At 35.5% G+C, this 27,907-nt stretch overlaps 1 protein-coding gene across 1 annotated transcript; it reads left to right on the top strand.

Annotated features, from left to right (window-relative positions):
• Positions 1-23,598: 23,598 nt before the first annotated feature.
• On the top strand, positions 23,599-25,602 carry LOC132059808 (F-box/kelch-repeat protein SKIP11-like). The gene is made up of 2 exons (XM_059452587.1): positions 23,599-24,312; positions 24,518-25,602. The coding sequence occupies exons 1-2, from the start codon at positions 23,599-23,601 to the stop codon at positions 25,100-25,102; spliced, it is 1,299 nt and encodes a 432-aa protein (XP_059308570.1). The 3' UTR covers positions 25,103-25,602.
• Positions 25,603-27,907: the final 2,305 nt, after the last annotated feature.

Here is a 27,907-nt window from a genome sequence, read left to right as displayed (position 1 = left end):
AATGCATCCGCTACCACATTAGCCTTGCCTGGATGATAAAAAATGGTAATGTCATAGTCCTTGAACAACTCCATCCATCTACGCTGCCTCGAATTTAGATCTCGCTGATTGAACACATATTGAAGATTACGATAGTCCGTGAACACCTCACAATAGACTCTATAAAGATAATGTCTCCAAATTTTCAAAGCAAACACTACCACCGCCAACTCTAAGTCACGAGTGAGATGGTTCTTATCATGTACCTTCAACTGCCTCGAAGCATATGCTATCACCTTACCTTCTTGCGTCAACACACAACCTAACCCAATCTAAGAAGCATCACAATAAATAGTAAATTCCTTTCCTCCATGGGTAGAGATAAGATCGGGGCCGAAGTCAGTAAAGCCTTGAGATTTTGAAAGCTCTTCTCACACTCATCAGAGCACTAAAAAGCCATATTTTTCTTAATCAAACGAGTCAAATGAGACACAATATATGAGAGCCCCTTCATGAATTGTTGATAATGACTCGCAAGACCCACAAACTTCAAACCTCTGTCACTGTAGTTGGACTGGCTCAATCTCTAACTGCCTAAATCTTCTTAGGATCCATCATAATTCCATCCTTAGACACCACATGCCCAAAAAATACCACCGAACTGAGCCAAAACTCTCACTTCAAAAATTTAGCATATAACTTCTTCTCTTTTAATAAACCCAACACGATCCTCAAATGCTTCTCATGATCCTCCTTACTACAAGAATAAACCAAGATGTCATCAATGAAGACAACGACAAAGTAATCAAAACAAGGCTTGAAAAACCCATTCATCAAATCCATAAAAGTTGTGGGGGGCGGAGGGAGGGGGCATTGGTAAGCCCAAAATACATGACCAAACACTCATAGTGACCATAACAGGTTCTAAAAGGTGTCTTTGGAACATCCTCGGCTTTAATCTTCAACTGGTGGTAACTCGATCTCAAATCGATCTTGGAGAAGATTGACGCACCTTGAAGCTGGTTAAATAAGCCATCCATGCGGGGTATCGGGTACTTGTCCCTAATCATAACCTTATTCAACTGACGATAGTCGATAGACATCCTCATAGTACCATCATTCTTCTTCACAAAGAGCACTAGAGCACCCTAAGGGGAAACATTAGGTCTAATGAACTGTTTGCTCAACAAATCCTGTAACTGTTCCTTCAACTCCCTCAACTCTGCAGGAGCCATACGATAGGGCGAAAAAGAAATAGGCCGAGTGCTTGGCTCCAAATCAATACAAAATTTAATGTCTTGATCAGGCGGCATACCAGGAAAATCTGTAGGGAAAACCTTTGAAAACTCTCTCACTACCGGTACTAACTCAAGGGAGGAGTATCCGCGCTAGTATCCTGGATATGAGCCAAATATGCAATACACCCCTTATCCACCAACTTCTTTGCCCGAGAAGTGATGTTATCTTCTTTGGTGCAGGGCTAGGAGTACATTTCCACTCTAACCTCGGAATGCCCGGCGCCAACATGACTGTCTTGGCGTGACAGTCCAGAATCGCATGATAAGGAGATAACCAGTACATACCTAGAATAATGTTGAAATCTACCATATCGAGGATAACTAAATCCATCCAAGTGTCGTATCCCATAAATATAACCTCACAAGACCGATAGACTCGATCCACTACTATAGAATCCCCAACATGAGTAGAGACACGAATAGGTATATCAAGAAAATCACACAGCATATCTAGAACTGAAGAGATATAAGTAGACACATAGGAGAAAGCAGAGCCCGACTCAAATAAGACTGAAGCAGATCGATGACAGACCGAAATTATACCTGTGATAACCGTGTCAGAAGCCTTAGCCTCTGGTTTACCAGGAAAAGCATAGAAATAGGCATGTCCACCCTCGGGCTATGTACTACCACGAACATCACAATCTGCCTAAGCCCCACCTCTAATTAACTGAGAACCACTTCTACCAGTCTTAAGACCACCCCTGCCAACGTACGAACTTCGTTTATCGGAATGTCACTTCCCCTAGCCGTTGCCGATCTTTGGAGGGCACAGGTGCCTAAACCGGGAACCCCCGCCGGCCCCGCTCGTCCCAAACCTTCGGGACAATCTCTCCTGATATGCCCTGTCTCACCACGCTCAAAACACGCTCAAATAGTTATGGGTTGGTGAACTGTCATCGATGAACCCGTGTGCCCACCACGGTCTGAGTATCAAGAATAAGAACCTTGACGATGTCTATCCTGAATTGAAACCATTGTGCCCTACACTGTACCCACTATGCCTGAAAGAACCACCTGCTAAAATCTGTAGTGTTGACTGAATGGGACGACTGAAATGGCAATGAAAGGACCTGGGTCCCCAACCTCTAGTAGAAGAACCACTGAAACTCCCAAACTTGCGAGCCCTATTGTCACCATTACTCTCCTAAGCCTGACCTGGCACCAACTCAAAATCCTTGGCATGATATAATACTGCCTGAGATGCAGCTCTAGAAGCTACTAGCTGCAATGTCGCCAACTGAAGTGGGAGGGTCAACCCCTTCACAAACTGTCTCACCCTCTCAGCCTTAGTAGGAAGTAACAATACATAACGAGCCAAAGCGTGAAATCGAGACTTATACTCTGCAATGGATAATCCTCTCTGATCTACGCTGGCGAACTCGTTCCTCCTCCCCCGTCCGGCGCTATACGAGGGACATACTTCTCCTTTAAAACCCGATGTAACCGAGTCCATGTCAAAGCGAGGTGACCCTATTGTCTTAGAATCAATATAGGACCTTCACCACTGCTTGACGTCTCCAATCAACTGGAAAGAAACATAGTCCAACTCCATGTGACTCCACTACCCCTAACTTATGAAGCCTCTCGTGACTACTGACGATGAACTCATTCAAATCCTTCTAGGGAGTACTATAGAACCAGGGAGGACACATCTTGTGAAATGATAAAAAATCTTCTTGCTCATCTCGGGTCATATGGCCTAGGGATTGGTCGAAGAGAAAAATTAGGTGCTTGAATCTCATTAATGCGGGAGGCTACAAGCAGGGTCGGCCGTGCAATGAAAGAGTCCGAAATCGCCGAGAGTCTGACCTCCGCTCTGGTCTGTGACCCATCTGATGTAGCCTAAAATGCGTCGACCTGGGTCAAACCCTCAAGAAGACTCAAGATGTACACCATAGCATCCTGAAGCACTGGTGTAACAATAACATCTAGCGGAGCCTGGCTTGGCCCCATCTCCTCCTCTTCAAAAGGATCATCCTGACGCCCACTCTCAGAGGCTCGGAGATAAGTGATCTAACACGCCCTCCCCATCCGACCGATGCTCTACCACGGTCGGGTGCTTCCTACGAGTTTACCCCCAAACATGGCCTTTTCCTCTGCCTCGACCACGTGTCCTCACCTCAACCACAGACGCAGGTGCCTTATCCCTAGCCGCATTCGCACGCGTCCTCACCATTTACGAGAGAATAGAGTATGAAGTTAGATATCAATTTGAACAAACTAGCATGAAAGAATGAAAAAATGAAAGTTTCCTAAATGTCCTATAGCCTCTCGAAGATGGGTACGGACGTCTGCGTACCAATCTACAAGACTCTACTAGACATTGCTATTGTACTCGTGAGACCGGTGAACCTAGAGCTTTGATGTCAACTTATCACGACCCATTTCGTGAGTCATGATGACACCCACACTATCCCACCGGTAAGCAAATCGTTCCCAAAAGTCAGATAAATATTTGAAAGGTAACAAGAGAAACAACAACGCACTAGTATATAAACCCAACGGTGTCATAAAATAAAGTAAGTGCGGAAAGTAATCTCAGTCTCATACAACCCCAAAATCTAGTCTAGTAGTATAAGAGCACTAGAATAGTCTGTTACAGGTCCTATGGAATTAAATAAGTTATCTGTAAAAATAAACTGGGAATAACTGTGGAGAGATATCTAGGGGCCACGAGTCAACTATGTAGCTCACCCTGAATGTCTCGAACACACTACCTCGGGATCAACAACGAGGTCCTGAGCTAGAATAAGGAGCGGTATCTGCACATCAGAAAAAGAGTGCAAAAGTGTAGTATGAGTACAATGCTAGTATTTATCGGTTTCACAGGCTGACAACGAAGGGAAACACATATATAGAATATAAAGACTGAAACTAAACACTCGTCATAACAATTCAACTTAGCTTCACCAACTATGCTCCATAGTTCATGTAAGCACGTGGCACATAAGACAGATATGGAATGATGAACATATGAAAGTATGAATGCAATGCAATGGCCAATGTCAAACATGATAGACACATGCTATGGGCTTTTCCATGTAGTCATGACCATAGGGGACTCGCGAGGCCTATATACCCTGTGGCGGTGTGGAACCCGATCCCATGTTGTGGCGTGCAACCCGATCCATAGACTATTTATTTATATGTTGCACCGTGCAACCTGATCCCATATATCATCATAATGATAAACCTTAATATTACCTCTTTCACCACTTATCCATCAGTATGTATGAATGAATGCATATATGCAACAAATCAAGTACCATACGTCTATCAAGTACATGTCATGTATGAATGGATAAGCATATGTATATCATGGTCTCTCAAATATTTCAACCCAAGCACAAAAATGGATCATTCTTTCACAAGTCATACAATTCATGGAGTGATGAGATAAATGGCATCAAGTAATTACAAGTATTTATCAACATGGCCCTCATGGCCCATATAATCATCAATCGTACCAACCTAGTGGATTTATCCCCACAGCCATATCTAAAGGTCCTAGTATGCATTCCCCATCTCAAATCAATATCCGTCACAACAACCCACACAGTTACATCGGTACCTACCTAAGTGCTCATCACAGTCACTAAGGTGGGACCCTCATTGTTACACCTCAAAAATTTCATGTGAAAGTGAATAGAATAATGCAAGTTAAGGTGTATATGATGTCCCTAAAAGTAAGAAGGGCTACTTAATGATTCTAATTAAAATTCCAAAGACACTTGAGGCAAGAGAAGAAAGTTCGTCGAAGGAAGTAAAGTATAAGTTGTGTTCGGAAGGGTTTTGTAACAACCGAGCTAATGTTGATTTAGTAATATCTTGAGGAGTAGCTATAAGGCTCCTTAGATGGTTAATGAAGTATTATACAAGTGCCAGGAAGACTCCATAAGGATTTGAGATCAAATGAATCGACGAGAATAATTTGTAAAAATGGAGTTATACGACCAGTTATACGGTCCGTATAACTTTATACTGTCCGTATAAGGGTCCGTATAACCTTCACAGAAAAGGCAAATCCCTGATGGTAATATATGGTCACTTATACGGACCGTATAAAGTTATACGGACCGTATAAGTGTCCGTATAACTCAATCGGGTCACTTTTTTTCAGATTTTTCTATTTCTATATATATATATGACCCATGACCATTTAATTCATTTCCCACACTCTCCACAACTCTTGAAAGCTCTAGAACATTCCCCATATCATATCCACACTAATCTAAGAGGAATCAAGGATTAGCTACCAAGAATCAAGAGAATCAAGTAAAGGAAGGCTACTAGGGTTTGTGGGAGTCAAGAATCTCTTTTGTGTTGAAGTTGAGGTTTTCTCAAGTGGAGTATCTTCATCCAAATATCATTCCTACATAATCAAAGCTGAGTTTTACACTTCTTTCATGTTATTACAAGTATTGAGTGGTTGAAAGACTTGGATTAGAGAAGAATGTAGGATATGAGCTCAAATATAGGAATAATGTATTTTGAGTAGGAAATTAATTTGAGTCATGATTCTTAGTATGAGATGAGTATAATATCATTATGAATGATGCTAGTGATGTTGAGGAAGTATTATGTGAAGAACGAACATGGTGTTGTATTGTACTCATAGTTATGGATAGTTTGAAAGTAAATTTGAGAAGTGAACAATATTTAACTTGAGAAATCCATTGATTATGATATTGTGAGTGGCGCAATTGATGTTTGGGAGTTTTTATATTATATGGAGGAAGTTTTCGAAACAAAGGAAATGCTGCCCAATTTTCGTTAGCCCTTATTTGCTTTAGTTAGACTTAAACATGTTCCGAATGATCTAATCTTAGTACAAATTCTCTTGAATGTAGAGTTGTGAGCTTGAAAGGAGAGCACTTAGTCATTAAGGAGACGTAAAGGTATGTGAGGCTAGTCCCCTTCTTTCAAAGGCATGACTTCTATATTAAGATTTATTTTCTATATTTCCATGATCTTCTTACATCCCAAAAGATGAAAGTTAAAGATTCTTAAGAGCTTCTTATGAGATAGTGATGAGATATATTCTGTGATAATGATGATGATAATGATGCTACTATGAGCTTGATAATCTTATCTTTATGATTTCATTGATGTTACCTCTTGTTGTTGCCTCACCTCTTGATATTAATTCCTTCAAGGTGAGACAGAGCTATGATGATTAGCCCATAATGTAATTGGAGGTTCCCGACCTTACGTCACTCCGATAGAGTTATAGCTTTTACTTGAGCTCCCATGCATGCTTCATATTATGTATATGTAAGATTAAACTGTGCCTATTTGGCCGGGCAGTTACCACTACGATGGGCGTAGTGGGTAGCTATGATGATGATTACACCGTGCCTATATGACCGGGTAGACACCACTAGTGGGCGGCTTGAGATGGTTACCCCGGACGCGGGAGGCCCGGACGCGGTCTAATGATGATCACACCGTACCTATATCATCGGGCAGTTTATACATATGTATGCATGATATGATGTTTTCTCTTGTTAGCATGCATGATACCGCCTTAAGATGCAATCAGTTACAGGTTCTCTTTTCTACTTATGCTTTCTTATTTCTTGATTATGTTATTGTACATGCGCCCGACATACTCGCACATTGTTCATCACCGACGTCCTCTTCTTTTTACGGATCTTGTGTTCATGCCCTGTGTGAAGTGGAGACGCGGTCGAGACGGCCAGTGAGTCTCTGCCGGAATTTGCAAGAGCACTCCACTACTCCGGGGTCGCCATTCCTTGTTATATTCTTTTGTGTACATATTGGGGCATGGCGGGGTCCTGTCCGGTCCTTATGATTTCAGTACTTCAATTAGAGGCTCGTAGATACTTATGTGTGGGTTGTAGGTGCTATGTGACGTCTTCATCATATATTTTGTTCATCATTTTTGTAGCCTTATGGGCCTATGTTTATATGTATGCTTTCGGGAGGTATGTAGTGACTATTCATGATAAGTCTTGTGTTGAGAATGATGACGTTCAAAGCTGATGATAGATAGCATGGTGAGTGGTGCTCGGTAGTCAGCTCCGGTTACCCGTCATGGCCCACTAGTTGGGTCGTGACAATCATCACACCCAATACCCCTTCAAGGAGTATTTATTTTTAAAAGAAAAAGGACAGTTCCAAACGAAGGACGATCTCAAAGGGCAAGCTTCCGGTGTCCAAGTGTTAAGTTCAAAGGGCTTGTGTCAATGGCTTGGAATTTTTCTTATGATATATTTTTTTTAAGGTAACATATATTTTATTTGCATTAAGTATGTTACTATGTATTTTCCGCTTCAACTATTATCATTGATTAGAGATATGAGGTTCAAGCATTGAAAAATAAAAAAATTCTGGCAGGGAAATACTTTTTCCTTAAATAAGCATTACATGTCGAATTAAATTAGTCGGCTAATAAGTTTCAGATATCAAAATTATTAAATTCAATAAAATAGTTTTATATTTCAATTCATTTGCCAAATTTGTACACTTCGCCTCATGGAATGAAAACCCAATAAAATTTTTCCTGATTATTCAGTTGGCCGCTATCGACCGACAAGATTTCAGTTCGTTAAAAGTTATTAAAGGATGAATGAACAGAAAACGTAAAGAGAATGTAAATCCGTTTATTCACGTCTCATTTTCCTTTTCGTGCACAACACGTACCTCCATCATTTTTCCCGATTATCCATCACCAACATTCTCTTCAACCTTTCACTAAAACATGAAAAATCTCTAGCAGGGAAATAATTTTTCCATAACTAAGGATTACATGTTGAATTAAATTAGTTGGCTAATAAGTTTCAGATATCAAATTATTCAATCCAAAAAAATAGTTTTATGTTTTAAATCATTTGCCAAATTCTTACACTTCGCCGCATGGAATGAAAACGCAATAAAAGTTTTCCTTATTGTTTGGTTGGCTGCTATCAACAGACAAGATTGTCATTTCGTTAAAAGTCAATAAACGATGAATGGACGGAAAACATAAAGAGAATGTGGATCCATGTATTCACGCCTCATATTCCTTTTCGAGCGCAACACTTATCTCCAACATTTTTCCCTATTATTCGTCACCGACATGCTCTTCAACCTTTCACTAAAAAATAAAAAATTTCTAGCAGGGAAATAATTTTTCTATAAATAAGCATTAGATGTCGAATTAAATTAGTCGGCTAATGAGTTTCAGATATCAAATTACTAAATCCAAAAAAATAATTTTATATTTTAAATCATTTGCCAAATTTGTAGACTTCGCCGCATGGAATGAAAACCCAATAAAAGGTTTCTTGATTATTCGGTTGGCCGCTATCAACCGACAAGATTTCATTTTGTTAAAAGTTATTAAAGGAAAAATGAACAGAAAACGTAACGAAAATGTAAATCCGTTTATTCACGACGCACTTTCCTTTTCAAGCACCACACGTACCACCATCATTTTTCATGGTTGTCAGTCATCGATCACCTCTTTAACCTTTCGCTAAAAAGTTAAAAATTTCTAGCAGGGAAATACTTTTTCCATAAATAAGCATTACATGTCGAATTAAATTAGTCGGCTAATAAGTTTGTATATCAAATTACTAAATTCAAAAAAAATAGTTTTATATTTTAAATCATTAGCCAAATTTTTTCACACTTCGCCGCATGGAATAAAAACCCAATAAAAGTTTTCCTTAATATTCGGATGACTGCTATCAACCGCCAAGATTGTCATTTCATTAAAAGTCAGTAAACGACGAATGGACGAAAAACATAAAGAGAATGTTGATCCGTGTATTCACGCCTCACATCCTTTTCTAGCACAACACGTATATCCAACATTTTTCCCGATTATCCGTCACCGACATTCTCTTCAACCTTTCACTAAAAAATAAAAAATTTATAGCAGGGAAATACTTTTTCCATAAATAAGCATTAGATGTCGAATTAAATTAGTCGGCTAATAAGTTTCAGATATCAAATTATTAAATACAAAAAATAGTTTTATATTTTAAATTATATGCCAAATTTGTGCACTTCTCCGCATGGAATGAAAACCCAATAAAATTTTTCCTAGTTATTCGGTTGGGTGCTATCAACCGACAAGATTGTCATTTAGTTAAAAGTCATTCAACGACGAATGGACGAAAAACGTAAAGAGAATATAAATTTGTTTATTCACGTCTCACTTTCCTTTTCGAGCACAACACGTATCTCCATCATTTTTCCCGGTTATCGGTCACCGATCACCACTTTAACCTTTCACTATAAAATAAAAAAATTCAAGCAGGAAAATACTTTCTCCATAAATAAGCATTACATGTCGAATTAAATTAGTTGGCTAATAAGTTTTAGATATCAAATTATTAAATCCGAAAAAATCGTTTTATATTTTAAATCATTTGCAAAAATTTTACACTTCGCCACATGGAATGAAAACCCAATAAAAGTTATCTTGATTATTCGGTTGGCTGCTATCAACCGACAAGATTGTCATTTCGTTAAAAGTTATTAAACGACGAATGGATGGAAAACGTAAGGAGAATGTAGATCCGTGTATTCATGCCTCACTTTCATTTTCAAGCACAACACGTATCTCCAATATTTTTCCCGATTATCCTCCTTACATGTTGAATTAAATTAGTCGGTTAGCGAGTTTCAGATATCAAATTACTAAATCCCAAAAAATAGTTTTATATTTTAAATCATTTGCCAAATTTTTACACTTCGCCGCACGGAATGAAATCCTAATAAAAGTTTTCCTGATAATTCGGCTGGCTACTATCAACCGACAAGATTGTCATTTCGTTAAAAGTCATTAAACGATGAATGGACGGAAAACGTAAAGATAATGTTGATTTATTTATTCATGCCTCACTTTCCTTTTCGAGCACAACACGTATCTCCAATATTTTTCCCGATTATCCGCCATCGACATTCTCTTCAACCTTTCACTAAAAAATAAAAAACTTCTAGCAGGGAAATACTTTTTCCATAAATAAGCATTACATGTCGAATTAAATTAGTTGGCTAAATAGTTTCAGCTATCAAATTATTAAATTCAAAAAAATAGTCTTAAATTTTAAATCATTTGCTCAATTTATACACATCGCCGCATGGAATGAAAACCCAATAAATAGTTTCCTACTTATTCGGTTGCCGCTATCAACCGACAAGATTTCATTTCGTTAAAATTTATTAAAGGATGAATGAATAGAAAACGTAAAGAAAATGTAAATCTATTTATTGACGTCTCATTTTCCTTTTCGAGCACAATATGTATCTCCATCATTTTTCCCACCGATCACCTCTTCAACCTTTCACTAAAAAATAAAACATTTCTAGCGGGGAAATACTTTTTCCATAAATAACCATTACATGTCAACTTAAATTAGTGGGCAAATAAGTTACAGATAACAAATTATTAAATTCAAAAAAATTGTTTTATATTTTAAATCATTTGCCAAATTTGTACACCTCACCGCATGGAATGAAAACCCAATAAAATGTTTCCTGATTATTCTATTGGCCGCTATCAACCGACAAGATTCCATTTAGTTAAAAGCTATTAAAGGATGAATGAACAGAAAACGTAAAAGAATGTAAATCCGTTTATTCATGACTCACTTTCCTTTTCGAGCTCAACACGTACCTCAATCACTTTTCTCGACTATCGGTCACCGATCACCTTTTCAAACTTTCACTAAAAAATAAAAAATTTCTTGCAGGGAAATACTTTTTCCATAAATAAGCATTACATGTCGAATTAAATTAGTCAGCTAACAAGTTTCAGATCTCAAATTATTAAATCTAAAAAAATAGTTTTATATTTTAAATCATTTGCCAAATTTGTGCACTTCTCCGCATTGAATGAAAACCCAATAAAAGTTTTCCTGATTATTTGGTTGGGTGCTATCAACCGACAAGATTGTCATTTCGTCAAAAGTCATTAAATGACGAATGGACGGAAAACGTAAAGAGAATTTGATCCTTGTGAATCGCCTCACTTTCCTTTTCGAGCACAACACATACCTGCAATCTTTTTCCTGATTATCTGTCACTGACATGCTCTTCAACCTTTCACTAAAAAATAAAAAACTTCTAGCAGGGAAAAACTTTTTCCGTAAATAAGCATTACATGTCGAATTAAATTAGTCGGCTATTAAGTTTCAGCTATCAAATTATTAAATCCCATAAAAATAGTTTTATGTTTTAAACCATTTGCCAAATTTGTGCACTTCTCCGCATGGAATGAAAACCCAAAAAAAGATTTCCTGGTTATTCGGTTGGGTGCTATCAACTGACAAGATTGTCATTTCGTTAAACGTCATTAAACGACGAATGGACGGAAAACGTGAATTCACGCCTCCCTTTCATTTTCGAGCTCAACACGTATCTCCAACATTTTTCCCGTTTATCCGTCACCGACATTCTATTGAACCTTTCACTAAAAAATAGAAATCTCTAGTTGGGAAATACTTTTTTCATAAATTAGCATTACATGTCGAATTAAATTAGTTGGCTAATAAGTTTCAGATATCAAATTTTACAATCCAAAAAAATTGTTTTATATTTTAAATCATTTGCCAAATTTTTACACTTCGCCGCAGGGAATGAAAACCCAATAAAAGTTTTCCTGATTATTCGGGCTGCCGCTGTCAGCCGACAAGATAGTCATTTCGTTAAAAGTCCTTAAACGAAGAATGAACAGAAGAAGTAAAGAGAATGTAAATCCGTTTATTCACGACTCACTTTCCTTTTCTAGCACAACACGCACCTCCATCATTTTTCACGATTATCGGTCAGCGATCACCTCTTCAACCTTTCACTAAAAAAATAAAAAATTTCTAGCAGGAAAAAACCTTTTCCGTAAATAAGAATTACATGTCGAATTAAATTAGTCAGCTAACATGTTTCAAATATAAAATTATTAAATCTAAAAAGTAGTAATATATTTTAAATCATTTGCCAAATTTGTGCACTTCTCCACATGGAATGAAAATCCAATAAAAGTTTTCCTGATTATTCGGTTGGGTGCTATCAACCGACAAGATTGTCATTTCGTTAAAAGTCATTAACCGACAAATGAGCGGAAAACGTAAAGAGAGTTTGATCCTTGTATTCACGCCTCACTTTCCTTTTCGAGCACAACACGTATCTCCAACATTTTTCCCGATTATCCGTCACCAACATTCTCTTCAACCTTTCACTAAAAAATAAAAAACTTCTAGCAGGATAATACTTTTTACATAAATAAGCATTACATGTCGAATTAAATTAGCCGGCTAATATGTTTCTCATATCAAATTATTAAATCCAAAGATAAATAGTTTTATATTTTAAATCATTTGCCAAATTTGTGAACTTCGCCGCATGGAATGAAAACCCAATAAAAGTTTTCCTAATTATTCGGCAGGCTGCTATCAACCAGTAGGATTGTCATTTCGTTAAAAGTCATTAAACGACAAATGGATGGAAAATGCAAAGAGGAGGTTGATCCGTGTATTCATGCCTCACTTTCCTTTTCGTGCCAACACATATCTCCAACAATTTTCCCGATTATCTGTCGCTGACATTCTCTTCAACCTTTCCCTATAAAATAAAAAACTTCTAGCAGAGAAAAACATTTTCCATATATAAGCATTACATGTTGAATTAAATTAGTCGGCTCATAAGTTTTCGATATCAAATTATTCAATCCAAAAAAATAGTTTTATATTTTAAATCATTTGCCAAATTTGTGCACTTCTCCACATGGAACGAAAACCCAATAAAAGTTTTCTTGATTATTCAGTTGGGTGCTATCAACCGACAAGATGGTCATTCGTTAAAAGTCATTAAACAACAAATGGGTGGAAAATGTAAAGAGAATTTTATCCTTGTATTCACGCCTCACTTTCCTTTTCGAGCACAACACATATCTCCAACATTTTTCCCAATTATCCGTCACCTCACAATTATCCGTCATCACATACTCTTCAACCTTTCACTAAAATAAAAAACTTCTAGCAGGATAAAACTTTTTCCATAAATAAGCATTACATGTCGAATTAAATTACTCGGCTAATAAGTTTGAGATATCAAATTATTAAATCCAAAAAAGAAATTTATATTTTAAATCATTTGCCAAATTTGTACACTTCGCCACAAGGAATGAAAACCCAATAAAAAGTTTCTTGATTATTCAGTTGGCCGCTTTCAACCGACAAGATTTCATTTCGTTAAAAGTTATTAAAGGATGAATGAACAGAAAACGTAAAGAGAATGTAAAACCGTTTATTCACATCTAACTTTCCTTTACGAGCACAAACACGTATCTCCATCATTTTTATCGGTCACCGATCACCTCTTCAACCTTTCACTAAAAAATAAAAAATTTCTAGAAGGGAAATACTTTTTCCATAAATAAGCATTACATGTCGAATTAAATTAGTCGGCTGATAAATTTCAAATAACAAGTTATTAATTCCAAAAAAATAGTTTTATATTTTAAATCATTTGCAAAATTTTTAAATTTCGCCACATGGAATGAAAACCCAATAAAAGTTTTCCTGATTATTCAGTTGTCAGCTATCAACCAACAAGATTGTCATTTCTTTTAAAGTCATTAAACGACGAATGGACGGAAAACGTTAAGAGAATGTTGATCCGTGTATTCACGCCTCACTTTCCTTTTCGAGCGCAACACGTATCTGCAACCTTTTTCCCGATTATCCGTCACAGACATGCTCTTCAATCTTTCACTAAAATATAAAAAAATTCTAGCAGGGAAATAGTTTTTCCATAAATAAGCATTACAAGTCGAATTAAATTAGCCGGCTATTAAGTTTTAGATATTAAATTATTAAATCCAAAAAAATAGCTTTATATTTTAAATCATTTGCAAAATTTGTGCACTTCTCTGCATGGAATGAAAACCCAATAAAAGTTTTCCTTGTTATTCGGTTGGGTGCTATCAACCGACAAGATTGTCATTACGTTAAAAGTCATTAAATGACGAATGGACAGAAAACGTGAATTCACGCCTCACTTTTCTTTTCGAGCACAACTTGTATCTCCAACATTTTTTCCGATTACCCATCACCAACATTCTCTTCAACCTTTCACTAAAACATGAAAAATCTCTAGTAGGGAAATAATTTTTCCATAACTGAGGATTACATGTCGAATTAAATTAGTCAGCTAATAAGTTTCAGATATCAAATTATTCAATCCAAAAAAATAGTTTATGTTTTAAATCATTTGCCAAATTTTTACACTTTGCCGCATGGAATGAAAACCCAATAAAAGTTTTCCTGATTATTCGGTTGGCCACTATCAACTGACACGATTGTCATTTCTGTAAAAGTCATTAAACGATGAATGAACAGAAATCTTAAAGAGAATGTAAATCAGTTTATTCACGACTCACTTCCTTTTTCGAGCACAACACGTACTCCATCATTTTTCTCGGTTATCGGTCACCAATCACTTCTTCAATCTTTCACTAAAAAATAAAAAATTCTAGTAGGGAAATGCTTTTTCCATAAATAAGCATTGCATGTCGAATTAGATTAGTTGGCTAACAAGTTTCAGCTATCAAATTATTAAATCGAAAAAAATATTTTTATAATTTAAATCATTGGCCAAATTTGTGCACTTCTCCGCATGGAATGGAAACCCAATAAAAGTTTTCCTGATTATTCGGGTGGGTGCTATCAACCGACAAGATTGTCCGTTAAAAATCATTAAACGACGAGTGGGCAGAAAATGTAATGAGAATTTGATCCTTGTATTCATGTTTCACTTTCCTATTCGAGCACAACGCGTATCTCCAATATTTTTCCCGATTATCTGTCACCGACATTCTCTTCAGCCTTTCACTAAAAATAAAAAACTTCTAGTTGGATAATACTTTTCCCATAAATAAGCATTACATGTCGAATTAATTTAGTCGGCTAATAAGTTTCATATATCAAATTATGAAATCCAAAAAAATAATTTTATATTTTAAATCATTTGCCAAATTTGTACACTTCGCCACAAGGAATGAAAACCCAATAAATGGTTTCTTGATTATTCAGTTGGCCGCTTTCAACCGGCAAGATTTCATTTCGTTAAAAGTCATCAAACGACGAATGGGCGGAAAACGTGAAGAGAATGTTGATCCGTGCATTGACGCCTCACTTTCTTTTTCGCGCACAATACGTATCTCCAACATTTTTCCCGATTATTCGTCACCGACATTCTCTTGAACCTTTTCCCTATAAAATAAAAAATTTCTAGCAGGGAAATACTTTTTCCATACATAAGCATTACATGTTGAATTAAATTAGTCGGCTAATAAGTTTTCGATATAAAATTATTCAATCCAAAAAAATAGTCTTATATTTTAAATCAGTTGCCAAATTTTTGCACTTTGCCTCAAGGAATGAAAACCCAATAAAAGTTTTCCAAATTATTCGTTGGCTGCTATCAACCGACAAGATTGTCATTTTGTAAAAGTCATTAAACGATGAATGGACGGAAAACGTAAAGAAAATGTTGATCCATGTATTCACGCCTCACTTTCCTTTTCGAGCACAACATGAATCTCCAACATCTTTCCTAATTATCCATCACCGACATTCTCTTCAACCTTTTACTAAAAATAAAAAACTTCTAGAAGGGAAATACTTTTTCCAAAAATAAGCATTACATGTCGCATTAAATTAGTCAGCTAATAAGCTTCAGATATCAAATTATTAAATCCAAAAAAAATATTTTATATTTTAAATCATTTGCAAAATTTGAACACTTCGCCACATGGAATGAAAACCCAATAAAAAGTTTCTTGATTATTTGGTTGGCAGCTTTCAACCGACAAGATTTCATTTCGTGAAAAGTTATTAAAGGATGAATGAACAGAAAACGTAAAGAGAATGTAAATCCGTTTATTCACGTCTCACTTGCCTTTTCGAGAATCCCAATTATTGGTCACCGATCACCTCTTCAACCTTTCACTGAAAAATAAAAAATTTCTAGCAGGGAAATACTTTTTCCATAAATAAGCATTACATGTCGAATTAAATTAGTCGGCTAATAAGTTTCAGATATCAAGTTATTAAATCCAAAAAAGTAGTTTTATATTTTAAGTCATTTGCCAAATTTATACACTTTGCCGCATGGATGAAAACCCAATAAAAGTTTTCCTGATTATTCGGTTGGTTGCTATTAACCAACAAGATTGTCATTTCGTTAAAAGTCATTAAATGACGAATGGACGGAAAACGTTAAGAGAATGTTGATCCGTGTATTCACACCTCACTTTCCTTTTCGAGCGCAACACGTATCTGCAACACATGATCTTCAACCTTTCACTAAAAAATAAAAAATTTCTAGCAGGGAAATACTTTTTCCATAAATAGGCATTGCATGTCGAATTAAATTAGTCAACTAACAATTTTCAGATATCAAATTATTAAATCTAAAAAAATAGTTTTATATTTTAAATCATTTGCCAAATTTGTGCACTTCTCCGCATAGAATGAAAATCCAATAAAAGTTTTCCTGATTATTCAGTTGGGTGCTATCAATCGACAAGATTGTCATTTCGTTAAAAGTCATTAAACGACGAATGGGCGAAAAACGTTAAAAGAATTTGATCCTTGTATTCACGCCTCACTTTCCTTTTCGAGCACAACACGTATCTCCAACATTTTTCCCAATTATCCGTCACCGACATTCTCTTCAACCTTTCACTAAAAATAAAAAACGTCTAGCAGGATAATACTTTTTCCATAAATAAGCATTACAAGTCGAATTAAATTAGTCGGCTAATAAGTTTCTGATATCAAATTATTAAATCCAATTTTTTTTTTTAAATTTTAAATCATTTGCCAAATTTTTGAACTTCGCCGCATGGAATGAAAACCCAATAAAAGTTTTCCTGATTATTCGGTTGGCTGCTATCAACCGTCGAGGTTGTCATTTCGTTAAAAGTCATTAAATGACCAATGGACAGAAAACGCAAAGAGAATGTTGATCCGTGTATTGACGCCACACTTTCCTTTTCGAGCACAACACATATCTCCAACATTTTTCCCGATTATCCGTCACCGATATTCTCTTCAACCTTTCCCTATAAAATAAAAAATTTCTAGTAGGGAAATATTTTTTCCATACATAAGCATTACATGTTGAATAAAATCAATTGGCTAATAAGTTTTCGATATCAAATTATTCAATCCAAAAAAATAGTCTTATATTTTAAATCAGTTGCTAAATTTTTGCACTTCGTCGCATGGAATAAAAACCCAATAAAAGTTTTTTTGATTATTCGGTTGGCTACTATCAACCGACAAGATTGTCATTTCGTTAAAAGTCATTAAACGACGAATGGACGGAAAACGTAAAGAGAATGTTGATCCGTGTATTCACGCCTCACTTTCCTTTTCGACCACAACATGTATCTCCATCATTTTCCCAATTATCCGTCACCGACATTCTCTTCAACCTTTCACTAAAAAAAAAAAAAAAACTTCTAGCAGGGAAATACTTTTTCCAAAAATAAGCATTACATGTCGAATTAAATTAGTCGGCTAATCTGTTTCAGATATCAAATTATTAAATCCAAAAAAATAATTTTATATTTTAAATCATTTGCCGAAGTTGAACACTTCGCCACATGGAATGAAAACCCAATAAAAAGTTTATTGATTATTCGGTTGGCCGCTTTCAACCGACAAGATTTCATTTCGTTAAAAGTTATTAAAGGATGAATGAACAGAAAACGTAAAGAGAATTTAAATCTGTTTATTCACGTCTCACTTTCCTTTTCGAGCGCTACACGTATCTCTATCATTTTTCCCAATGATCGGTCACTGATCACCTTTTCAACCTTTCACTAAAAAATAAAAAATCTCTACCAGGGAAATAGTTTTTCCATAAATGAGCATTACATGTTGAATTAGATTAGTTGGTTAATAAGTTTCAAATATCAATTTATTAAATCCAAAAAAATAGTTTTATATTTTAAATCATTTCCAAATTTTTACACTTTGCCGCATGGATGAAAACCCAAGAAAAGTTTTGCTGATTATTTGGTTGGCTGCTATGAACCAACAAGATTGTCATTTCGTTAAAAGTCATTAAACGAGGAATGGACGGAAAACGTTAAGAGAATGTTGATCCGTGTATTCACGCCTCACTTTCCTTTTCGAGCGCAACACGTATCTGCAACCTTTTTCCCAATTATCCGTCACCGACGTGCTCTTCAACCTTTCACTAAATAATAAAAAATTTCTAGCAGGGAAATACTTTTTCCATCAATAAGCATTACATGTCGAATTAAATTAGTCGGCTATTAAGTTTCAGATATCAAATTATTAAATCCAAAAAAATAGTTTTATATTTTAAATCAATTGCCAAATTTGTGCACTTCTCGGCATGGAATAAAAACCAATAAAAGTCTCCCTGGTTATTCGGTTGGGTGCTATCAACCGACAAGATTGTGATTTCGTTAAAAGTCATTAAACGACGATTAGACGGAAAACGTGAATTCACGCCTACTTTCCTTTTCGAGCACAACACGTATCTCCAACATTTTTCCCAATTATCCGTCACCAACATTCTCTTCAACCTTTTACTAAAAAATAAAAAATCTCTAGCAAGGAAATACTTTTTCCATAAATAAGCATTACATGTCGAATTAAATTAGTCAGCTATTAAGTTTTAGATATCAAATTATTAAATTCAAAAAAATAGTTTTATATTTTAAATTATTTTCCAAATTTGTGCACTTCTCTGCTTGGAATGAAAACCCAATAAAAGTTTCCCTAGTTATTCGGTTTGGTGCTATCAACTGACATGGTTGTCATTTCGTTAAAAGGCATTAAATGACGAATGGACGGAAAACATGTATTCACGCCTCACTTTACTTTTCCAGCACAACATATGTGTCTCCAACATTTTTCCCAATTATTGGTCATCGACATTCTCTTCAACCTTTCACTAAAAAATAAAAAACTTCTAGCATGGAAATACTTTTTCCATAAATAAGCATTACATGTCGAATTAAATTAGTCGGCTAATAAGTTTCAGATATCAAATTATTAAATCCAAAAAAATAATTTTATATTTTAAATCATTTGCCAAATTTGAACACTTTGCCACATGGAATGAAAACCCAATAAAAAGTATGTTGATTATTTGGGTGGCCGCTTTCAACCGACAAGATTTCATTTCGTTAAAAGTTACTAAAGGATGAATGAACAGAAAACGTAAAGAGAATGTAAATCCGTTTATTCACGTCTCACTTTCCTTTTCGAGCGCAACACGTATCTCCATCATTTTTCTTGATTATCGGTCACTGATCACCTCTTCAACCTTTCACTAAAAAATAAAAAAATTCTAGCAGGGAAATACTTTTTCCATAAATAAGCATTACATGTCGAATTAAATTAGTCGGCTAATAAGTTTCAGATATCAAATTATTAAATCCAAAAAAATAATTTTATATTTTAGATCATTTGCCAAATTTGTACACTTCTCCACAGGGAATGAAAACCCAATAAAAAGTTTCTTGATTATTCAGTTGGCCGCTTTCAACCGACAAGATATCATTTCGTTAAACGTTATCAAAGGATGAATGAACAGAAAATGTAAAGAGAATGTAAAACTGTTTATTCACGTCTCACTTTCCTTTTCGAGCACAACACGTATCTCCATCATTTTTCCCGATTATCGGTCACCGATCACCTCCTCAACCTTTCACTAAAAAATAAAAAATTTCTAGCAGGGAAATACTTTTTCCATAAATAAGCATTACATGTCGAATTAAATTAGTTGGCTGATAAATTTCAGATAACAAGTTATTAATTCCAAAAAAATAGTTTTATATTTTAAATCATTTGCCAAATTTTTAAATTTCGCCACATGGAATGAAAACCCAATAAAAGTTTTCCTGATTATTCGGTTGGCTGCTATCAACCAACAAGATTGTCATTTCGTTAAAAGTCATTAAATGACGAATGGACGGAAAACGTGAATTCACGCCTCACTTTCCTTTTCGAGCACAACACGTATCTCCAACATTTTTTGCGATTATCCGTCACCAACATTCTCTTTAACCTTTCACTAAAAAATAAAAAAATATCTAGCAGGGAAATACGTTTTCCATAAATAAGCATTACATGTTGAATTAAATTAGTCGACTAATAAGTTTTAGATATCAAATTATTCAATCCAAAAAATAGTTTTATATTTCAAATCATTTGCCAAATGTTTTGCACTTCGCCGCTTGGAATGAAAACCCAATAAAAGTTTTCCTGACTATTCGGTTGTCCCTATCAACCGACAAGATTGCCATTTCGTTAAAAGTCATTAAACGATGAATGAACAGAAAACGTAAAGAGAATGTAAATCCGTTTATTCACGACTCACTTTCCTTTTCGAGCACATGTACCTCCATCATTTTTCTCGGTTATCGGTCACCAATCACCTCTTCAACCTTTCACTAAAAAATAAAAAATTTCTAGCAAGGAAATAATTTTTTCCACAAATAAGCATCACATGTCGAATTAAATTAGTGGGCTAACAAGTTTCAGATATCAAATTATTAAATCTAAAAAAATAGTTTTATATTTTAACTCATTTCCCAAATTTATGCACTTCTCCGCATGGAATGAAAATCCAATAAAAGCTTTCCTGATTATTCGGTTGGGTGCTATCAACCGACAAGATTGTCATTTCGTTAAAAGTCATTAAACGACGAATGGGCGGAAAACGTAAAGAGACTGTTGATCCGTGTATTCACGCCTCACTTTCCTTTTCGAGCTCAACATGTATCTCCAATATTTTTTCCGATTATCCGTCACTAACATTCTCTTCAATCTCCCCCCTCTCCCCAATCTAATAATTTTTCTTAATCAATAAAAACCTAGGAAACAAACAGAAAAAAGTGCATTCCTAGTATATATTCTGGTACCGTATGTGGTATCATACGAATTATACTGTTGTTACTTTATTGTGCAAGATATGTATATGTAAAAATTGACTATCTCTCATATTGTATATACAGCTACAAATATAATGTTATATACATATTGTTACATACTAGAGAAACACTTCATAATGTTATTCTAGTCAGCTGAGATAGTCAACAGTAAAAAAATTGTGATAACTCAATCTATTGTTTCGATATTTACGTCTCAATTTATATTTTGGTTATGGGAAAAAAACAAAGGAAATCTCAAAAACCGAAAAAGAAGAACTCATGAAGAAGAGAAACAAGTAAGCTTGTAGGGGTCCACAACCTTGTTCTTCCACGCTTATCATTCTACTACCTCCTCTTTCTCTCTCTCTCTATCTTTCTATATATTCTATAATTTTTTAATATATTATATATATATAAACACATATCCAGCTGTCGATGTCTAAGCATGTAAACAACTTTTATGCTAGATGAACAGTATATATATACATAAAATAGGTCCTCTTCTGGAGATTATGCCCCAAAACAGAAGCCAAAGTCTATTTTGATTGCACAGAAAATCCACAAAACAAACTAATACTAGTTCAAACCCACAGCCTCAAATCACAAAAAAGAAAGAAAAAAAGAAAGGGTCCCCTTTGTACACACACACACACACACAAAAAAAAAAAAAAAAAACACGCACACATACAGACATAGAAGGAGTGAAATTTTAAGTTGAAGATGTATACATAGAGAAGAGATTGTTGTTGTTGTGACATAAATAAATCTAATCAGGTATTCTCCTTTCTTCTTATCCAATTCATAAGTAACAGCTCTTTTCATATGTCTACAATCTCTCTTTTTTTTTTTTTTTTTGGTTGTAATTTGAGCTTTTTCTGTTGCTATTTCTTTTCTATTTATTTGATAAGCATGATAAAGAGATCTAATAAGAATTAGTGTGATTGAAATGAATGCAAGATTGGAGAATTTGAGTTGATGGGTGTTTTGTGATCTGAAATAAGGGATCTGAGTCAGTGAAGTTTGCTTATTTGATAATTCTTGCATGTTTATTCGATCCAAAGTTGAAGTTTTTATGTCTCTTTTGGCTGTTTCTGATAAAGAGTATCTGTCATTTCTTGCAAATTTAACTATCTTGAATTGAAAAAAATTGAGAAGTCATTTATCTGGATTATAAGTTTTTATTCTTGCTTGCTCATTTGATCCAAAGTTGAAGTTTTTATGATCACTTTTGGTTGTTTCTGATGAAGGGTATGCCTGATTTCTTGAAAAATTGAATCTTTGTGGAATTCATTTATCTCCTTTGATTGAAAGCTTCAATTTTTAGGGTGCTTTTGATTCCAAGTCTGTAATTCAATCGTCTTGGAGGTTGTACTGATATTCATAAGTTACTGTGTTTATTAAAAAATGAATCTTTCTAAGCAGTGAAGTCACTTGTTTGCTTGAAAAACATCAGTTTTGAGGTGTTTCTTGAAATATTGAATCTTTCTGTGCTTCCTTGATTGGAAGCTTCAAATTTTAGGGCGTTTTTGGTTCCAAGTCTGTAATTTCTGGCGAATTCGATCGTCTTGGAGGATCTACTGATATTCATTAGTTACTGTATGTATTGAAAAATGAAGTCTTTCTAAGAAGTGAAGTCACTTAATCTGGGTTGTTATTTCTTTTCCTTACATGCTTGTTTGATTGAAAATCATCGGTTTTTGGTTCTTTGCGGCAGGGGCTGAGCCAGGTCAGGCTAAGGGGGTTCATCCCTTCGGCGGAAAATTGCACTGTTTAAAAATGGTTAATTTTTTTTTTTTTTTAGTAGATTTAGAACCCCATTTGGCTTCTTTGTGTGTTTATTTCTTTATATTTTGAACCCCCTTGACTCTGCCACTGCTTTGAGGTGTTTCCAATTATCTGTATTTGTCGTTTCTGGAGAATTCAATTGTCTTTTGGGGGTGTACTGGCTTATGCAGTTATGATGTGTATTGAAGAATCAAATCTTTGTAAGAATCACTTTTTCTGGATTGTTATTCCTTTTCCTTAAATGAGTGCGTGATCGTATATTTACTTTATCTTTTCCTATCATGACTAGTCTTTCCGTTTGCGTTATCTGGATTAGCTTTATTTGTTATAAGATTTTGGCTTTACTGGGTTTGCTTTATTTTGGTATCAAATTGATGTCGATGGATACATTTAGAGATTTATTTTCTTATGCTTTGATGAGGGGGCGAATTTTGTTGTTCACTTTCCTAGAATTGAATATGTTTCTGTCTGTGTTTCGACGGATTCTTATTCGAAATTCTCTGATTTGCATGTTGATTTTTCTTCAGTAGATATCAGCTTGGTGACGAGGAGCATTTTAGGCCGTGGTATTGGTTCTTCTTTCCAGATTGAACCTGCGACATGGTGGAAAACCAATCTTGTTTGATTCCGAGGGATTATCCAAGAGAAAGCAACTGGCCAGCCTGCATGAATTACAGTCTTGATAGGATTGAAGTTCAGCACGGTAAAAGGCCATTGGAAAATAATCAGGAGAATGAAGCTTTGCAACGCAAGTTGCCTAAGCTATCTGATTCTCTCAACGGAGAAGTCGCTTTATCATCACCAGATGACCAAGTTGGTAATAAGCGTGCTGCCGATAATTCTGATTCGAGTTCTCTTATTCCTGTCATTGGCCGAGACAACTCCATTACCTGTCTCATTAATTGCTCCAGGTCTGATTATGGTGCTATTGCATCTTTAAATACTACCTTTCGCTCATTAATAAGAAGTGGGGAGCTTTTCAGATTACGGCGGCAAAACGGTGTGGTCGAGCATTGGGTTTATTTTTCTTGCCAGCTACTTGAATGGGAAGCTTTTGACCCCACTCGTTCCCGTTGGATGCATCTACCACCAATGAATTCTAATGAATGCTTTGTGTTCTCGGATAAGGAGTCTTTGGCAGTTGGCACAGAGCTGCTCGTGTTTGGAAAAGAGATTTTGTCGCATGTCATTTATTGTTACAGTATACTGACAAACACTTGGTCATCTGGAATGCAAATGAATGCTCCAAGGTGTTTGTTTGGCTCTGCCAGCCTCGGGGAGATTGCCATTCTAGCTGGTGGCTGTGACTCACAGGTAGTGGTTGTTAAAATGGGCTAAAAGCGGTTCATAACTCAACCGCCCAATTCTTACTAAGTTTTAATTTCTTTATTTGTTCTTTTAAACTTTTAGTACCTAATAAAACTATTTTTTGTCTATATTATGGCTATATATCACATATCAAATAAAAAAATGTCTATTTTAAAATATTTTGACAAAATTTTACCACCTCTACTCACAGGGCAGAATCCTAAGCTCAGCGGAACTTTACAATTCAGAGACGGGAACGTGGAAGACTTTACCAAGCATGAACAAGCCGCGTAAGATGTGTTCTGCGGTATTCATGGACAGGAAGTTTTATGTAATTGGAGGAATTGGAGGAACTGACTCAATTTCACGGTTGACCTGTGGAGAGGAATATGATATGGAAACAGAAAAATGGACTGAAATCCCGAGCATGTCTCCTGTCCGAGCTGATGCAGATATGCCTGCTGCATCTGAAGCACCTCCTTTGGTGGCAGTTGTAAATAATGATTTGTATGCTGCCGATTATGCTGACATGGCGGTAAGGAAGTACGACAAGCAAAATAAAGCATGGGTTAGCATAGGAAGATTGCCTGAAAGAGCAGCTTCCATGAATGGTTGGGGTTTGGCTTTTAGAGCTTGTGGTGATAAGCTAATTGTAATCGGAGGGCCTAGAGCTATGGGCGAAGGCCATATCGAAGTGAATGCGTGGGCTCCAAGAGATGGACCGCCTCAGTGGAACTTGCTTGGACAAAAGCGATCTGGTAGCTTTGTGTATAATTGTGCTGTCATGGGTTGCTGAGTTTCCAACCCCATGTGTACTGTACCAGTGAATTTTGCTAGTAGATACAGAAATTGTTTTATCAGGCAACAAGATTCTTGCCGATTGGTAACCTTTTCTCTTTCAAACTCCTCTTTTTTTAATCTTTTCATAGTGGAGGATTACCAAACAATACCCAATATTCTACAGAATTATTTTCTTTAGAAGGTCTTGAGTACAATTGAATTATCTTCTCCCATTTTCAATTGCATAAAAATCCAAAGGTGGCTATCAAAATCGCAGAGGTAAAATAATCACTTGAAGATGGGAGCAATACAGTGATAGATTTTGGTTTTCCTAAAGCTTCTCTGGAAAAATCTTAGAAGGTTGTCTTTTTTGGTTTTCCTGTGATCCTTATTTTTCTTGACATTGTTGAGGAAGAGAAATGAGGTCTTGTAATGTACTAAATACATTTATTCTTGTTGACAGGCTACAGATTGAGATTACTTTTGACATAATTGGTATCTTTAGAAATTAGTACTTGTTTGTTTTCTACTTTCAGTTTCCGTTTGTGTTATTTTGAGCTTTCTTCAGTATGCGATGCTTACATGATAATTTACGTGTTTTGATATTTGAAAGAAGTAATTGGAGAAAAGATCTATACACCAATCACATAGTTTTTGACATTCATAACGTCTTTCTATTTTTTTCGGAGTGAAGAATATGGTTCATATATGGTAGGCCAGCTTTATAAAATGTTAACTTGATTTGAAATTTGAATGACAAGCTGGCTAACAGTTGGTGCATAGTTGTCATTTAAGCTTGCTTATTAGCTGTCTGGATTCATTCATAAACAGCAGGGAACTTGGCCTTTTGTGAGGATTCTACTTTCGTGTTTCAAAGTTTGACTATGTTGCCTGTACAAGTCGTAAAATGGATAGATAAGTAGTAAGGATGCAAATTTGAATGCCTATATGTGAAAAACAAAACAAACATCTTACGGATTAATCCCCTTTTGATGCCTATAGACTATAGTTGTGAAGTTCTTGGTTAATAGAGACATGATTTATGTCCCACGGGCAAAGATGACTACATGTGCATAACTTAAAATAATAGAGAGGGCATATTTGAATTTCTTTCACAGCATATTTTTTGTATAAACTTGTTAGTACATATGCTTGTGTGAGATCCTCAAAAAGATGTTTCACAAGTGTAGATTATCTTTCTCAGATTAGTGAAGTCGATTTAACTCTGTTCTAGGTGCCATTAGTTGGATTTATGGTGAACTGCATATAAGTGTACATGTATATTATGAATCCTAAAATCTTGTGGAATTGTATAACTTGGTTCAGAGCAAAATCAAGTATTCTCCATTTGTTGCAAACATCTTTCTATATTCTGAAATGAAAATGTCTCCTCTCAAGTCTTTGAAATGTTTTTGTTAATGAAAGAATGTAAAACCTGGAAAACCCCTCACCCTAACTTAAAATAGTCTATCATAGTTGTGTGTTCTGTTTCTTGTTTAATGATCTTAGCAGAATATATGTTGTAAATGAATGAAGAATGATTAAAGTAGAAACGAAAGAATATATTTGCAGTTTGATCAGTGGTATGGTAGTGAAAAGGTCAATGGAGTGTTGTAACTCACACTGGCAGTATTTGTTGCTATAACAATTCTGTATCAGTTATTTATCTAATAACTACTTATGACTTACTGTTAAATTATAATTGCTACTCTTATTCATTTGGTGTGTATATATATAATTGATTGGTATTCGGTTGCTACTTTCCCGGGACTGAAAACTGATTGATCAGCAACAACTATTGTGCCTTAGTTCCAAACATGTTGACGTCACCCTCATTGACCATATTACTCCATTTAAACTCATCGGATGCTAATATTATGCAACTACAAATCTATAGTAATACAAGTTCTCTATATTTAAAGGCTAAACCATCCCTACAAAGCATAAGACTTATAGTAAAGGTGTTTAATATACTTAACTAAAACACTTATATAAATCTTTTTCTTCCATTGTGTCTTATCTTTTGTTAAGTGTGCATGGGTTTCCAGAGATTCTAGATCCTTCGAGACAGCCTCCCCTCATTCCATGTGATATTAGGTCTATCTCATCCTTTTTTAACACCTTCACTTGTCATGATTTCACACCTTCAGAACGGTGTGTTTGAAGGTCGATGCAAGATATGGCGAAACCATTTTAAGCGACCTACTCCATTTAATTTTGGATGCGTGCTACTTGGACCTTCTCACATATGTGATCATTTCTAATCTTGTATGACCATAAATCCATGTTAACATCCGCATTTCCACAACATTCATCTTGTGGATGTATTTAACTTTAGCAGCCCAACATTCATTACCATAAAGCATGATTGGTCTTGTGACTTTCTGTAGAACTTATCTTTCAGTGTAATACATATAGCACTCTTGCAAATTTGAAGTTTTGCACTATGAATTGGTGAAACAAAAGAGCAAGTTTAATACTCGCTATGGAAATTTGCAGATTTCACTTAGAATTGGGTGAAACAGAAGAGCAAGTTTAATACTCCTTATGGTTGAATAGACTATTATGGTTGAATAGACTATTTAAACAATGCTCTTACTCTTGTAACGTCATTGCGTTCTCGATGGGTGTACAACAAAACAGTACTCTGTTTCATATTTGTTTTTTCCACTAGTAGTTTATACTTGTACATGCCCTCACAAGTCACAATGATCACATCCCCACCCACTACTAAAAAAAACACTATTTTCCCATTAAATTTCCCGCTGAACAGTTTTCACAAAGAAAAATTAGGAAGTTTCCTTGCGTTTCAATAGGAACC

This window comes from Lycium ferocissimum, chromosome 6 (assembly GCF_029784015.1).
Source record: "Lycium ferocissimum isolate CSIRO_LF1 chromosome 6, AGI_CSIRO_Lferr_CH_V1, whole genome shotgun sequence".
Classification (NCBI taxonomy): domain Eukaryota; kingdom Viridiplantae; phylum Streptophyta; class Magnoliopsida; order Solanales; family Solanaceae; genus Lycium; species Lycium ferocissimum.
This window is presented reverse-complemented; position numbering and strand designations above follow the sequence as displayed.

Coding starts and splice junctions, on each gene's coding strand:
- LOC132059808 (XM_059452587.1), top strand. CDS start 23,599: ATGGTGGAAAACCAATCTTGTTTGATTCCGAGGGATTATCCAAGAGAA. Junction 24,313..24,517: donor CTGGTGGCTGTGACTCACAG/GTAGTGGTTGTT, acceptor CTCTACTCACAG/GGCAGAATCCTAAGCTCAGC.